The sequence below is a fragment of the Crinia signifera genome, chromosome 4 (assembly GCF_055691185.1).
Source record: "Crinia signifera chromosome 4, ASM5569118v1, whole genome shotgun sequence".
Lineage (NCBI taxonomy): Eukaryota > Metazoa > Chordata > Amphibia > Anura > Myobatrachidae > Crinia > Crinia signifera.
The window spans coordinates 316,564,872-316,579,875 of record NC_139220.1 but is presented as its reverse complement, the minus strand read 5'-3'; the positions used below and the strand labels follow the sequence as shown (position 1 = coordinate 316,579,875).

The window sequence follows — 15,004 nt, the reverse complement described above, 5'->3', positions numbered from 1 at the left end:
GGTAGAATAGATGGAGAATAGAACCGGTGTTGAGCGCAGTGAGCATGCCGGGGGCTTTTATGCTGTTGCAGTATTGACAGACAGGATTCCAACATTGGTGGTTGACCATCGGAATACCAACTATCGGGAGGACATACCACACCCAAATTCGTTTACCCTTACTCTATATGGCCAAACTCAAAGCTGGGAAAAGCAGGCTGATGCTTAGTTAATTGTTAGTAGTAGTAGTAAGTATACTTCTACAGTTTGTTGTAAATTCTCAGTTGAGTATGGTATTGTAATTGCCATCCTTTGCCCTCCTCGTGGATGCTCCTGGCTGCTGGTGGCGTCCCTCTGAAGTGCAGTCTTGTCTGGAGCTAGATCCTGGGAGACTCCATTGACCAGCCTGGCCAGTGGTTAGCAGTCAGTGGGTCCTTTAGCGCGACTCTCAGCCTTTACATAAATCAGCAGCTTCCTCCATTTCTGATCTGAGGCCATGTACATAACCCAGGGCTCGACAGATTTCTTTAAAATCTTGGAGCCAGGATGAAAATGTAGAAGTCAGATAAACTAATAAAAGGGACCAAAAATGTACACACTCCATAATACCCATTACATATACCACACGCCGTAATGTAATATGTATATGTAATGGGCATTATGGCGTGTGTAAATGTAATGTAATGTTACATTTACACGTGCCATAATGCCCATTACATCAGGAAGAAAGTGTTGGAGCCAGACAAGCTTAAGGCTGCCCATACATGGTGCCATGTGCCTGGGCGACAGAAGAGGCTGGGTGTGAGGTGATGGGGTTTGAGAGGGAGTGAGGTGACGTGTGGCAAAAGAGGGTGGAGTGAGGTGAGTGTCCAGTGATCGCGGTCAGAGAAAAAGTGTGAGTCCCGGGGACCCCTGACTTTATAAAGTTAGGGTCCTTCTCTGCTTTTCCTGGATCCCATCACATATACTTTTGTCTCTTGCACTAGTCTAGTCTCCTGCTAATAGGGGAGACAGGGAGAGACTGTTAGGGAGAAAAGAAACAGAGGGGAGAGAAACTAGAGGCAGGGGGGTGAGTGAGGGTTGAGCCAAAGAGAGGGGTCATGCGGAAGAGAGTAAGGAGAGAGGGGAGATGGGGTTTAGGCTGGAGTGGGACTAGGGGGAGAGATGGGCTTAGACTGGGATGGAAGGTTGAGGCACTAGGGCGAGAGACATGAGGTTAGGCTGTATCCGGAGGTTTAGGCACAGGGAAGAGATGGGGTTTAGGCTGGAGTGGGAGGGTTAGGCACTAGGGGAAGAGATGGGCTTAGGCCAGGGCTTGACAAATTTCTTTAAAATCTAGGAGGAAAATGTAGGAGCCAGATAAACTAATAATAGGGACAGTGCGCGCCGAAGGTGCGTCCCTCCAAAAAAACGGGCATTACATATACCACGGGCCGTAATGACCATTACACCAAACATCGTATTGCTCATTACATATAATACCACATGCCGTAATTACATATTATGCCACATAAGTTCTGCTTATACCTACATGCTCTTTGCTATGGGTTTCATGCTTGACGCCAGGGGTTAAAATACTCATTTCCAATGGGGTTAAGATGCTCTGCCAGGGGTCAATATGCTTGTTACTATGGGGTTACCATGGTGTGCAGGGGTGGTTAACTTGCTCATTGCCAATGGGGTTAACATGCTGTGCCAGGGGTTAATATGCTTGTTGCTATGGTGTTACCATGTTCTGCCAGGGGTTAACCTGCTCCTTGTCAAGGGGTTAAACTGCTTGTTGCCATGCCATACACTGACAGCAGCTGGGGGTAAGTGGCAGCGGCGGTGGCCAGTTACACCCGGAGCTTCTGCTGCTGTTGTGTCCGGGGAGGCCGGTCTCTGACAGCGGCAGCCGGGTACATATAGTGCATATCCACCCGGAGGAAGAGCTGCTGCTGCTTCTTTGTGCGGCAGACAGAGCTCTGACCTCGCCGGCAGCTGGGTACATGGGTGAACCAGCCGGAAGAGGAGCCGGAGCTGCTGCTGCTTCTGTGTGCAGGGGAGACCGGGCTCTGACTGCGCCGGCGGCCGGGTACATGGGTGAACCAGCCGGAAGAGGAGCCGGAGCTGCTGCTGCTTCTGTGTGCAGGGGAGACCGGGCTCTGACTGCGCCGGCGGCCGGGTACATGGGTGAACCAGCCGGAGCTGCTGCATGCTGGGGAGGCCGGGCTGCTGTGGCTGTAATACCGCAATGCCGGCTGTAGAGGACATATAGCCGCGGCAGATCTGCTCTGCCATGCACCCAGCCATGACCAGATTCTGCTTCCTCCCCACAAAAATCTTGTTGCCAGGAAGCAGAATCTGGTCGCCTTGGCGACCTGGCGCCCGGGGTTTGTCGACCCCTGGCTTAGGCTGTGTAGGGAAGGTTAGGCATTAGGGTGAGAGATGGCGTTTGGCTGAGATGGGAGGGTTTGGTGCTAGGGGAAGAGATGTGGTTAGGCTGGGAGAGAGGTTGAGGCAGAAGTGACTAGGAAGGAGCAGAGGTTGGCAATGGATGGCAGTGGGTAATATGGGAAGGTAGAAAGTGACAAGGAGGCAGCGGCTAATGGAGGATGGGAAGGGGTGACGGAGATGGAAGAGGGTGATTACAGGGAGGCAGTGGTTGAAAATAAAAAATGAAAAATACAAATTAATACAGTAAAAAGAAATGAAAGTCTGTCAGTATAGCAAGCACATATGTGTACATGTGTGCTTGTTTATTTATACATATATGTGTGATTTTAAGGTTGTGTCGTTTTTTATATATTTGCAATTGCCGATTTTGTGAATTAAATCCAGCTGTCTTGCATATGTGAAGTAAGACAGAAAGTGTAGCCATGCAAGTGCTAGTGATTGATTTGCCAAAGGAGACACACACCTGTGTATAACTAACTGATAGGTATAAAGCCTTCCCCCAACACGAACCCCTCATTCCTGAAATTGACAAAGCCACCTGAGTGCGGCGAAACGCGTCTTTGTGAGGAGCTATTCAGAAGTGCTTACAGCTGAGGACCGGCGGGGTACACTGACGGCATTGTTCCGAGAGGAACTATCTGCCAATTGGCTTAATCCCACCCGCGGTAACCTGGTCCCCCCAGCTGACACACTTAGCCGGCATAAGGACATCACCCGGCAGCCGCCACACACGGTGGTCTGACAGCGGCGCACACAAGAGCGGTAATCACCTGCTCCATATCCATTGGAGTACCGTACAGTCTGGCTGCAGCTAGATCCACTGGCCGGACAAAGAAAGTGGGGAAACTACACAAAGGTACTGTGACCTAGCATACACACTGAGCAATCTACAGGTCAGATGGATACAGAGGTTGCGTTGCTAATTAAAAGACTGACGTATCCTACTAAACAAAGTAACTATCATATTACCAGCATTAAGGAAAGAATTGATACTATAAACCCTGCTGGAAAGGACTTTCTCTAAGTATTACCCACACCACCAGTGAGTGTGATCTGCTGGAAATATTTGCCAAAGTTCAACACCCCACTTGTTTAAAAAGGAACTGGTAACTATAGTTACAACCTTATGCACTTGCATTTAAATGGCTTTTTAAAATAATTGTGGTTTTGTGCATGCATGCATTATCGTCTTATTGTTTATTGATCTATATGTTTTTATGTTTTTTTTGCGGTATTTGTTAATAAATTGTTTTAAGTGTACAGAAGGCGCCTACTGGTTTTTTTCCTCTAGGCCAGGGGTGGCCAACCGGTCAGAGGTAAAGAGCCAAAAAATATCGGTAGTCAAGCTAAAGAGCCGACATCATCCGCGCGCCGAAGGCGCATGCGCCAAAAAAAGGGTGTAGTCTATTTTGACCCCTTGGGTGGGTGTGATACAAATATGCCTCCAATAGTGCAGTGCCATATATACATATGCCCCCAATAGTGCCAGATACACATATGCCCCCCACGGTGCCAGGTATACACCACACGGTGCCAGGTATGCCCCTACGGTGCCAGAAAGCTGGTATGCCCCTACGGTGCCAGAAAGCTGGTATGCCCCCACAGTGCCACAAACTGCTATGCTCCCACAGTGCCACAAACTGCTATGCCCCCACAGTGCCACAAACTGCTATGCCCCCACAGTGCAAATTCCCCAGCAGCAGCACTCACCATTGTTGCTGCTGCTGCCGGGCGGGGAGAGGACAGTCTGGTGTCCCCCTGCAGTCCTCCTGTCATGTCACCGATGGGAGGAGAGCACAGCACGCGTCTCCTTCCCCCTCACTTCCCTCTGACTGGGCCGTCCACCATTCAAAGCTCGCTGGCCAGCTCCTGATTGGCTGCTGGCCACCAAGCTCTGATTGGCAGACGGCCCAGTCACAAGGATGCACAGTAAGGGGTAGGAGAGATGCGCGATGTGCACTCTCCTCCCCTCAGAAGGAGAAGGGATTCAGGGAATCGGCAGCAGGGGGGACTGGGACGGACGGTGGGCGGCGGGCAGCAGTGGGAGCAGGAGCCGCACTTTACAAGGGGGAGAGCCGCATGAGGCTCAAGAGCCACGGGTTGGCCACCACTGCTCTAGGCAGTGGTTGATGTTTTAGAAAAGCGAGCAAATTAACTATTCATAGTTTAATAATAACACTTAAAATATTATACTTGGTGTATAACACTAGATATTTCATAAAACATTCTTATAGATACATGTAAATATACAATTGTTAGGATATACTGTAGATTCCAACATCTCACATTCGTTAGTGGCATAGAGTCCAAAACTGAGCGTTATGCTCTACTTCTTATTAAATAAACCAGTTTAAAGTCAATAATTAATTAAAGCACTTTCTCATCGCACACTTACAGTACACCTCACAAGAATGCAGATGGGGTTGGTGAGGAGATCAGATTGCAGGGTCAGTGACACAGATGGATGCAAGGACCGTTATGTAGCCGGTATATGTTGTAGGAAGTCCATCTTCCGGATTAGGCCCTAACATCTATTGCAGGGCTTGACAAATACCAGGTTGCCATGGCGACCAGATTCTGCTTCCTGGCGACCAGATTCTTTTGGAGGGAGGAAGCAGAATCTGGTCGTGTGCAGGCCAGTGGCAGCGTTTCCTAACCCCCCTTTCCCTTCTAATGAAACTGCAGCAGCGCACTGAGCCCACCTGCTGGAAGTCAGTAGCCGCAGCATCATAGGCAGCTAAAACCCCCCTCCTGGCTGGAAGTCAGCAGTGCGGGTAGGGTGCCTGACCTGACTCCCCCCTCCTATGGAACCAGTGGCAGCAAACTGAGCGGTGCCCATCCACCCCCCATCTGCTGGAAGTCATTAGCTTGGGCAGGGTGCCTGACCCAACCCCGTCCCCCTCCTGCTGCCTGCTGGAAGTCAACAGTAGTGGGGCCCAACCCTCCCTCTTCCCCTCCTAAGGGACCAGCGGCAGCGCACTGAGCGCAGGCAGCAGTGCGCGACCCCTGGGCAGCAGGCAGCAGCGCAGACGCCCCCGTCCCTCCACGCACAGCATAAAGGAGCACCTACTGAGCAGCGTTCTGCTCTCCGACGCTGGGGCCTGCCACGTGCTACAGCTGTGGCCTCAGTATCCGGAAGCTGCAGATGTGTCAGGGCAGCTCTGCTGAACCTCCAGCTCCTGCAGAGCATGTAATCCCCTGGAAGAGCAAGTAACCCCATTGGCAGAACATGTAACCCCACTGGCAGAGCATGTTAGCCCCTAGCATTTAGCATGAAACCCATAGCAACAAGCATGCAGGTAAGTAATATTTTTGTGGCATAATATGTAATTCCAGCATGTCGTATTATATGTAGTAGGGATTACTGTGTGTGGAGTAATGTGTAATGGGCATTACAGCATGTGGTATATGTAATAGGCATTACATCAGTCTTGACATGCCTATCTTTGTGCTGTCTGATCTGAGAATGTGGCTGAGATCCTGTGATGTCAGCTGTCCACCCCCAACAGGCAGCTCCCCACCTGGGTTTGCATGGGGATGCCCAGCGGTTTCATGGGTACGTCCAGGAAATGCTGGGCATACCCGTGCCAACGCCCCCTGCCTGCCACAATCCCACACCTCCAGTGAATGATGTGGTGACTGTGCAAATATGCACATGTGCAGACTGCAAACATGGGTCACCAAAATGCTTTGTATGTTCCGTCTATACTCTCTCAGCGAAGAACAAAAAGTGAAGATACTGATGGGGCAGTAAAAAGGCCCTGCTCCTCATCATGATGTAAAGGCAGGGGTGTATAAGGAAAAGAAAAATGTAGAACAAATACTCCAAAAACTGTGAGAACTATTTGTCTCTAATACTGTAGTGGAGCTATAGAACCGCCTGTATCACTGCGGGAATTCCTGCTAGGTCTACAGGAAGCCATGAAGGCCATACAGACGTTGGGTTCTCGAGATTGTGTTCTCCAATGAAACTGTAATTGGCCTCTTCATAGAAGGAGTGCAAGGAAATCATACCAATCACAGCTGCAAAAGTGGAAAGGCCAGCAACCAGGCAGCTACTTCTCAGACTTTAAATCGTCCGTCTTCCAGTTATTGGGGCTGAACCAGAGTGATGGGGCTGACTATAGTACCAAACCAAGGAGGAAAATCATCAGAGTACCACACCTTACAAGACAGGAAAGCAGTGCAAGGAATCGTCCATGATGGGAGGTCGCTCGAGAATCAGGCCGACAGGCTACAAACTAGTTCGAACATCAGGGCCAACCAATCTGTAGAGGATGTCACCAGAGTGGACACATTGCTGGCAATATGATCAGCACAGCCAGAGGGGAAGTAGACTACAGGAAGTTAATGGAGAGACTGGTAGAATTAACAACAATCCTCCCTGACCACCAGAACCTGAAGTCCCAAAGCAAAGGAAACTGTTGGAAACAAGTGAGAGACCAGTTGTAAAAGGTCAGAATGAGACAGTGCAGAATTGCCTTCAAAATGTCATTTGTCCACAAAGTTCTCACGAGGCAAAGTGTGACCGTATACAAAGAGTGGAAGATGCAGATTCCAGTGCCGCAAACTTCAGGCAGATGCAGATGCGATCGAAATTCGAAAGGGGCAGTGAAGTAGTGGTCCACATGGCTGAGGCATAGAAATTGGGCCCCTTGGAATGTTTGTGTGGACTACAATGGCTGCCTATGAGACTAGATGGAGTGCTGCAGGGGTTAATTCCCTGCATTTCTTTCTGGGCAACAGCCCTACTAAGGAACTCAGACCGGTATAGCACTAGGAGTGGGAAACTGTTTTGGTGCATTTGGGCAGAGGGGGCTGGCAGAGGTCAGGAGAGAGGAAAAGGTGAAGATGTCCTGAAAAGGAAAAGCTCTTAATTCTAGCAGCAGAGACAGACTGTTCAAGGAGGTTTTGTTTAGTCACAGCACTCTCCATTGGAAGCCTGTGTTGTACATTGCAAATAACTGCTCCATAGCACCACCTGTTGGAGGCGTATGCCTTACACTATAAGTGCTTGTTTAATAATACCAATTTGGATAACATATACTGTGCACAGTTTTGCTTCATTTCATGGTTTCATTTGAAAGACCTTAACCGGGCACATGACTGATGTAACATCACTTTGTGGACAGTCCAGATATTACAGCCTTTTACTGACAGTGTTACTTGCCTTAATATATAGGATTGATGTTTATATTTGAATGTTTGCCTTTATGCTTTATGCAAGTAGTTGATAGTAAGATGTATATGCCTTTGCAGTTACTGTTATTGAGTCTACAATATTAACTGTGCATTGTGTTAATGCTTATTGCATATAATTGACCTTAACCATATTTGGTTTACAGCGGTGTCTTGTGGTTTCCTGCATAACATTGTCACTGTCACTTTGAGTGTTATCCCTATGTATGGGGAGTGTTGCTTCGGGTGTTTCTTTCTGCCACAAGTTCCCGCCAGTAGAATGTTTCTAGAGCCATTGGATCAAGCCGTCTGGAAACACAGGTGCAACACTGCACCATCTTTGGGGTAACATCACCCATGTCTGCATGTAGATAAGGGAGCCAAAAGTGCAGGATCAATAGCACTTGTTAATCTGTGGTCAGTACAGAGGGTCAGTAATGCTCCGAGGAAGAGGGTTATACAATAGTCATAGAAACATTAATAGGCCGTGTGTACTATATACATATTTGAATCTTCTGTTGTGCATCCGACTGCAAATAGTCCCAGCAATTTGGCAACATACATGAATATAAAAACAATGGTCAGCGACCAATATTTGTTGTAGATAGAAATATATAATGTTCCATACACAATAACTCTGACATCACAGTTGAACTATGTTAACCTTTTACTTTTTAACTGTTTTACAGGACGATTGTACAACATCTTCTAATATTATTAGTCCAAATTCTGCAAGAAGGGACATTGTTCTCTGATCCAGCCAGTTAGTCCTAATTTCTTCTTACACCTGGAGGATTAACCTAAACTATTTTCTGGATAGAAGAAACATTTAACATTAAATTATTTCTTATCTCGTACATGATGAGTCACACAGGAGAGAGACCACATGTGTGCTCTGATTGTGACAAAGGCTTTGCATTTAAATCGAGGCTTCTGGTACATCAGAGGAGTCACACAGGAGAGAAGCCAAATAAATGCTCTGAATGCAGCAAATGTTTTTCCTGTAAATCATATCTTCTCATACATCAGAGGAGTCACATAGGACAGAAACCATATAAATGTTTTGAATGCAGCAAATGTTTTTCCTGTAAGTCAGATCTTGTAAAACATCAGAGGATTCATACAGGAGAGAGACCACATGTGTGCTCTGAGTGTGACAAAGGCTTTACAATTAAATCACAGCTTCTGGTACTGTCACAGATCTGCTTAGTCAAGCTTACCTGTATGGTGATTCTGCTCTGTGTCTCAGTCTGACTCAGTCCTGTCTCCATTCATGCTGCCAGACAGTCTGTGCATTGCTGGTTCATTGATTGATTGCACCTGATAGAAATCCTGGCAGAAGCTGGAATCACCTGTAACCCTTTGCTCTCCTGTTCCATGTGGCTCACCTGTTTAGTTCAGACTGAAGTATTCTGGATTCCTGCCTCAGATTGCAGATTGCCCTCTGTCATTTCCTCCAATCAATACAAGGCAGGGGGGATAAATATCTTGCTCACAGAGGCAGAACTGACTTCAGCAACTTGTCTTCCTGCTGCATGTGCTGGATGCTCTGTGCAGTTCAAACCTGCTTCCTGGAATCCCTATGTGAGTCTTCAGCGTTCAGCTCCCAGAGGCTCTGCTTGTCCAGCGCTCCCGGTCTGGTCCCCAAATTGTCCAATTCCTGCTCCAGTTCCTGCTCATCTAGTTCCTGTGTTTATACTCGGTTTTCTTCAGTTATTTGTTATATGCCAAGTCAGCCATTTCAGTTCTGTTATCTCCGTCACCTGTTCCTGTGTCAACGCCAAGTCGCTACCCTGTCCTGATACCAGTTTCCTGACCTGCCTGCTACAATCTGCATCCAGCTATTGTGTGCTACGTCCCAGTAATCCTGTCATTCACCTGTATCCTGATTCCAGCCATCCAATCTTCAATCATCCAACCATCCAATCTTCAGTCATCCAACCATCCAATCTTCAGTCATCCAGCCGTCCAATCTTCAGTCATCCAGCCGTCCAATCTTCAGTCATCCAGCCGTCCAATCTTCAGTCATCCAGCCGTCCAATCTTCAGTCATCCAGTCGTCCAATCTTCAGTCAGCCAATCGTCCAATCTTCAGGTATCCTTTTCTCTAAACCCAAATCCTGAACATTGCCTTATCCTCCCAGAACTACCGGCACATATCTTGTTTATTTTGAACGGACTGCCATCTTGTTTATTTTTGCAAAGGACTGCTATCTTTTGTTACTTGTTATTTATCAGAGACTTGCATCTTTTTATTATTTGTCCAATCAAGAAGTATTGATCCTGGTTACATTATCTGTTATATGAGTTCCTTCAATAAACCTGTTTGTGTTAACCCATCTCCGGCTGGTCACGCCTCTCTTCCTGAGATCCGCACCACTCCATCAATCCACCATCTGACCACTCCAGTCACGACTGATTCCACACACCCATTTCGTGACAGTTTGCTGAAGTCACATGGACTTGGTCAGTGATCAGAGTGTGAGAAGTGTGGGTTGTCTAGATCACAGTACCAGCATGGAGAGACAGATTGATCTTCAGTTCTTACTCACAAAGTTCTGGCAAGACTTATCTGGTTGTTCTTGCAAGCTGCAGCAATCCTTGCCGGCTAATGAATCCTCACGTGTCACATCTGCAGCCGCATGTCATTTGGCCTCTTCACCTCTACCCCCTGACTACCTGGCTACTCCAAAGGAGGACGATGAGGCTTCTGCGGACAGTGGGTCTGTCATAAGTCCGTTACTTTGCCATCTGCAATCTGGTTCTGCTTGGACCTTTAAAGAGCCAGAATCAGAGACATTAAAGGTTTTACACCAGTTACTGAATCAACTACAGGAATTACCATCTAAAAATTTTTCTGTAGTCTCTGCCATATTGGACAGTTCTTTGGTACCCCTTTCCAGTGGAACTGTGCGCAAAGGAACTTCCACTACACTTCCAAGTACTCCTGAGAAGTCCTCTCATAAGCCTTGTAAGGACATACCACAAAGCAGACCACGAGCCCAGCTGTCTGAGGAGGAACGTCAGCGGCGCAGGCAGCTAGACCTGTGCTTCTATTGTGGTGGTTCAGACCATTTCATAGAAGATTGTTCTCTCCGTCTGCCCAGAAATGGGGAGATTCCTCCCGTTACAGCTCAGAAAGAAACCCGAGTTAATACTTGGGGCCCTAGAACAAAGATCATCTTAGCCAAACACGGTTTTACTGCTGTCCACAGAGCTCCTGGGAAGGTTCCTGTATCCATTACTGGAGGTGGAGTCTCAGGATTTTCTGCCCAAAAGCATGTGTCCGTCTCATCAACCTCAGGAGGGTTGTCCAATACCGCAGCCCCAGCAGAGGTATCTTGTGCTAAAGATTCAGAACGAGTATCCCGTCTCCAGCCCCAAGAGGGGGTTCAGCCTTTTCAGCCCCAGAGGGGAGTTCAGCCTCTCCAGTCTCAAGAAGGGGTCTGCTGTATCCAGCCCCAGAAGGGGGTCCAGAATCTTCAGCCCCATGAGGGGTCTCTCAGTCTCCAGCCCCATGAGGGGTCTCTCAGTCTCCAGCCCCAGGAGGGGGCTCTCAGTCTCCAGCCCCAGGAGGGGGCTCTCAGTCTCCAGCCCCAGGAGGGGGCTCTCAGTCTCCAGCCCCAGGAGAGGGCTCTCAGTCTCCAGCCCCAAGAGGGGGTTCAAAGTCTCCTGCCCCAAGAGGGGGTTCAAAGTCTCCTGCCCCAAGAGGGGGTTCAAAGTCTCCTGCCCCAAGAGGGGGTTCAAAGTCTCCTGCCCCAAGAGGGGGTTCAAAGTCTCCTGCCCCAAGAGGGGGTTCAAAGTATCCTGCCCCAAGAGGGGGTTCAAAGTCTCCTGCCCCAAGAGGGGGTTCAAAGTCTCCAGTCCCAGAAGAGGGCTTTCTGTGTCCAGCCCCAAAATGGGATTTCAAGTGTCCAGTCCCAAGTAGGGGTGAATCCAGGTGTCGAGCTCCAAGAGGGAGAAATTCCAAGTGTCCAGTCCCAGGAGGGGGTCCTGTATACCAGAGACCCTGGAGGAGAGTCGGACACTTCTGCCCTGGCCTCCGGGCCCGAGGACACTTCTGCCCTGGCCTCCGGGCCCGAGGACACTTCTGCCCTGGCCTCCGGGCCCGAGGACACTTCTGCCCTGGCCTCCGGGCCCGAGGACACTTCTGCCCTGGCCTCCGGGCCCGAGGACACACCTGCCCTGGCCTCCGGGCCCGAGGACACACCTGCCCTGGCCTCCGGGCCCGAGGACACACCTGCCCTGGCCTCTGGGCCTGAGGTTGTTCCAGTTATTCCAGTGCAGACTGCCTTGCCCAAGGCATCCGAGGGGTCTGCCATGCACAAAACACTCAATGTGCCCGCCGTGTCTGAGGCTTCCGTGGTTCCAGTTTTTTCTAAAAAGTCCAAGATTCTTGATCAGCTGAAGCCTTCCAAAGCCCCAATTCCATCAAAACCATTTCAAGATTCAAGCAGAGAATATTCGCCCATCTATTTTGATGGGGATCTTGTCCATTATGAAGCCCTGGTGAACCAATATTTGTCTATATTGGAAACCGAACCTTCATCTGGTCTCACGCTAGCCAACATCGTCAGTTACCTGTTTTTGTCATTTAAAAGAGAAGCTTTGGAGTGGGCTTGTCCGCTTTATGAATCTAACGACTCCAGACTTCGAGATCTGACATCCTTCTCCAAGGCCGTAGTGGAAAGGTTCGGTTCAAAGACTCCCTGTAAGAATTCCTCCACCACTACAGTTAAAAGTCATCCGGTGGCCAAAACCAACCATTCTTTGCCATCCATCCAAGATTGTGCGCCATCTCAACAATGCCTTAGAACCTCCAAGGTTTCAAAAAATTGTCTATTGATGCCCAAATCTATGGACGTTAGAATTGGGTACACATCCATGTCCACCCATTGTGTTGGTTCCTCTGGACTGTCCAATTCTCCAGGATCATCTTCTGAAAAGCAATCTGCCCCGTCAATACCCACCATATGTATTGGATCTTCCGCTTCATGCTACCTCAGTGGTCCTTCAGGGAGTTTCAATTCAACTGAGAGGTCTTCAATCCTGACCTTAGACCAAGACTCAAATTCAGAGTATGATTCTGATTATGATGCCACTCCCTTCCTGGGAGGTCCTGTGCTCTCTGGTGCCTGTTTTGCAGAACCTAAAGCTTCACCTTCCTCAAAAAAATCAAAGCATTCATCTAAGAAAAAGAAGAAGCATCGTCGTTAACCTTGAGCTCCCTTCCAAAGAAGGTTCTGGCATAGGTGTCCGGAGTCCACCCTGAAGGAGGGGGTAATGTCACAGATCTGCTTAGTCAAGCTTATCTGTATGGTGATTCTGCTCTGTGTCTCAGTCTGACTCAGTCCTGTCTCCATTCATGCTGCCAGACAGTCTGTGCATTGCTGGTTCATTGATTGATTGCACCTGATAGAAATCCTGGCAGAAGCTGGAATCACCTGTAACCCTTTGCTCTCCTGTTCCATGTGGCTCACCTGTTTAGTTCAGACTGAAGTATTCTGGATTCCTGCCTCAGATTGCAGATTGCCCTCTGTCATTTCCTCCAATCAATACAAGGCAGGGGGGATAAATATCTTGCTCACAGAGGCAGAACTGACTTCAGCAACTTGTCTTCCTGCTGCATGTGCTGGATGCTCTGTGCAGTTCAAACCTGCTTCCTGGAATCCCTATGTGAGTCTTCAGCGTTCAGCTCCCAGAGGCTCTGCTTGTCCAGCGCTCCCGGTCTGGTCCCCAAATTGTCCAATTCCTGCTCCAGTTCCTGCTCATCTAGTTCCTGTGTTTATACTCGGTTTTCTTCAGTTATTTGTTATATGCCAAGTCAGCCATTTCAGTTCTGTTATCTCAGTCACCTGTTCCTGTGTCAACGCCAAGTCGCTACCCTGTCCTGATACCAGTTTCCTGACCTGCCTGCTACAATCTGCATCCAGCTATTGTGTGCTACGTCCCAGTAATCCTGTCATTCACCTGTATCCTGATTCCAGCCATCCAATCTTCAATCATCCAACCATCCAATCTTCAGTCATCCAACCATCCAATCTTCAGTCATCCAACCATCCAATCTTCAGTCATCCAGCCGTCCAATCTTCAGTCATCCAGCCGTCCAATCTTCAGTCATCCAGCCGTCCAATCTTCAGTCATCCAGTCGTCCAATCTTCAGTCAGCCAATCGTCCAATCTTCAGGTATCCTTTTCTCTAAACCCAAATCCTGAACATTGCCTTATCCTCCCAGAACTACCGGCACATATCTTGTTTATTTTGAACGGACTGCCATCTTGTTTATTTTTGCAAAGGACTGCTATCTTTTGTTACTTGTTAGCTTGTCCTACATCAGAGGAGTCACACAGGAGAGAAACCATATAAATGTTCTGAATGCAGTAAATGTTTTCCCCGTAAGTCAGCTCTTGTTATACATCAACTGAGTCACACAGGAGAGAAACCATATAAATGTTCTGAATGCGGCAAATGTTTTTTATCTAAGTCACATCTTGTCCAACATCAGATGAGTCACACGGGAGAGAAACCATATAAATGCTCTAAATACGGCAAATGTTTTTTATCTAAGTCACATCTTGTCCAACATCAGATGAGTCACACAGGAGAGAAACCATATAAATGTTCTGAATGCGGCAAATGTTTTCCCTGTAAGTCAGATCTTGTCCGACATCAGAGGAGTCACACAGGAGAGAAACCATATAAATGTTCTGAATGCGGCAAATGTTTTCCCTGGAAGTCAGAGCTTGTCCGACATCAGAGGAGTCACACAGGAGAGAAGCCATATAAATGTTCTGAATGCGGCAAATGTTTTCCCTGGAAGTCACAGCTTGTCCTACATCAGAGGAGTCACACAGGAGAGACTATATAAATGTTTTGAATGCAGCAATTGTTTTTCCCAAAGGCTACAACTTGTTACACATCAAATGACAGAATGCACAGTATAGTTACATAATTATGATCACCTCCTACATTTGACTACAGCACATAGCCAATGAAACCGTGCAGATTATGAACTTTTTTTTTTTTTTTTATTCTTTTTATTGTGTAATGCATTGCAACATTAACATATCAGGACATTGAAACGTTTACAAATTGATCATACAATTCTTCAAATGAACTGCAAACATTTTCATTATTTTGTTGTTTAACAATATTCAAAATTCAAAAATGTCCTCTGCACATCTCTCCATTAAAAGGCAGTATAAAAGTAACCATGAAAAGTCTCCTGTGAGTTATTGGTAGTTATTTCTTTATATGTTTGTGTGTGTGAAGGCCCCATCCTCCCAAACCCCCCAACCGAGAATAACAATATGATGACCCCTTTCCCTTAGTACAAGGTTTATATGTAAACTTCCTCCTCCTATGCCACTACTATTGGGGGATCTCCCAGCAGCCTCCTCGTCTCATACCAT

At 47.8% G+C, this 15,004-nt stretch overlaps 2 protein-coding genes across 2 annotated transcripts in view; one reads left to right on the top strand and one right to left on the bottom strand.

The window, feature by feature from the left end:
* The window catches only part of LOC146075876 (uncharacterized), a 107,714-nt gene that overhangs the window by 56,422 nt on the left and 36,288 nt on the right, over positions 1–15,004 (bottom strand). The window lies entirely within an intron of this gene.
* Positions 7,603–14,798, top strand: LOC146073356 (uncharacterized). The gene is made up of 2 exons (XM_083180533.1): positions 7,603–8,748; positions 13,954–14,798. The coding sequence occupies exons 1-2, from the start codon at positions 8,452–8,454 to the stop codon at positions 14,458–14,460; spliced, it is 804 nt and encodes a 267-aa protein (XP_083036659.1). The 5' UTR covers positions 7,603–8,451; the 3' UTR covers positions 14,461–14,798.

Excerpts from the sequence above, each read along its gene's own strand:
- LOC146073356 (XM_083180533.1), top strand. The coding sequence starts at position 8,452 with ATGATGAGTCACACAGGAGAGAGACCACATGTGTGCTCTGATTGTGAC. Across the intron at positions 8,749-13,953 it reads CACATGTGTGCTCTGAGTGT|TATAAATGTTCTGAATGCAG; the intron begins GACAAAGGCTTT and ends GGAGAGAAACCA.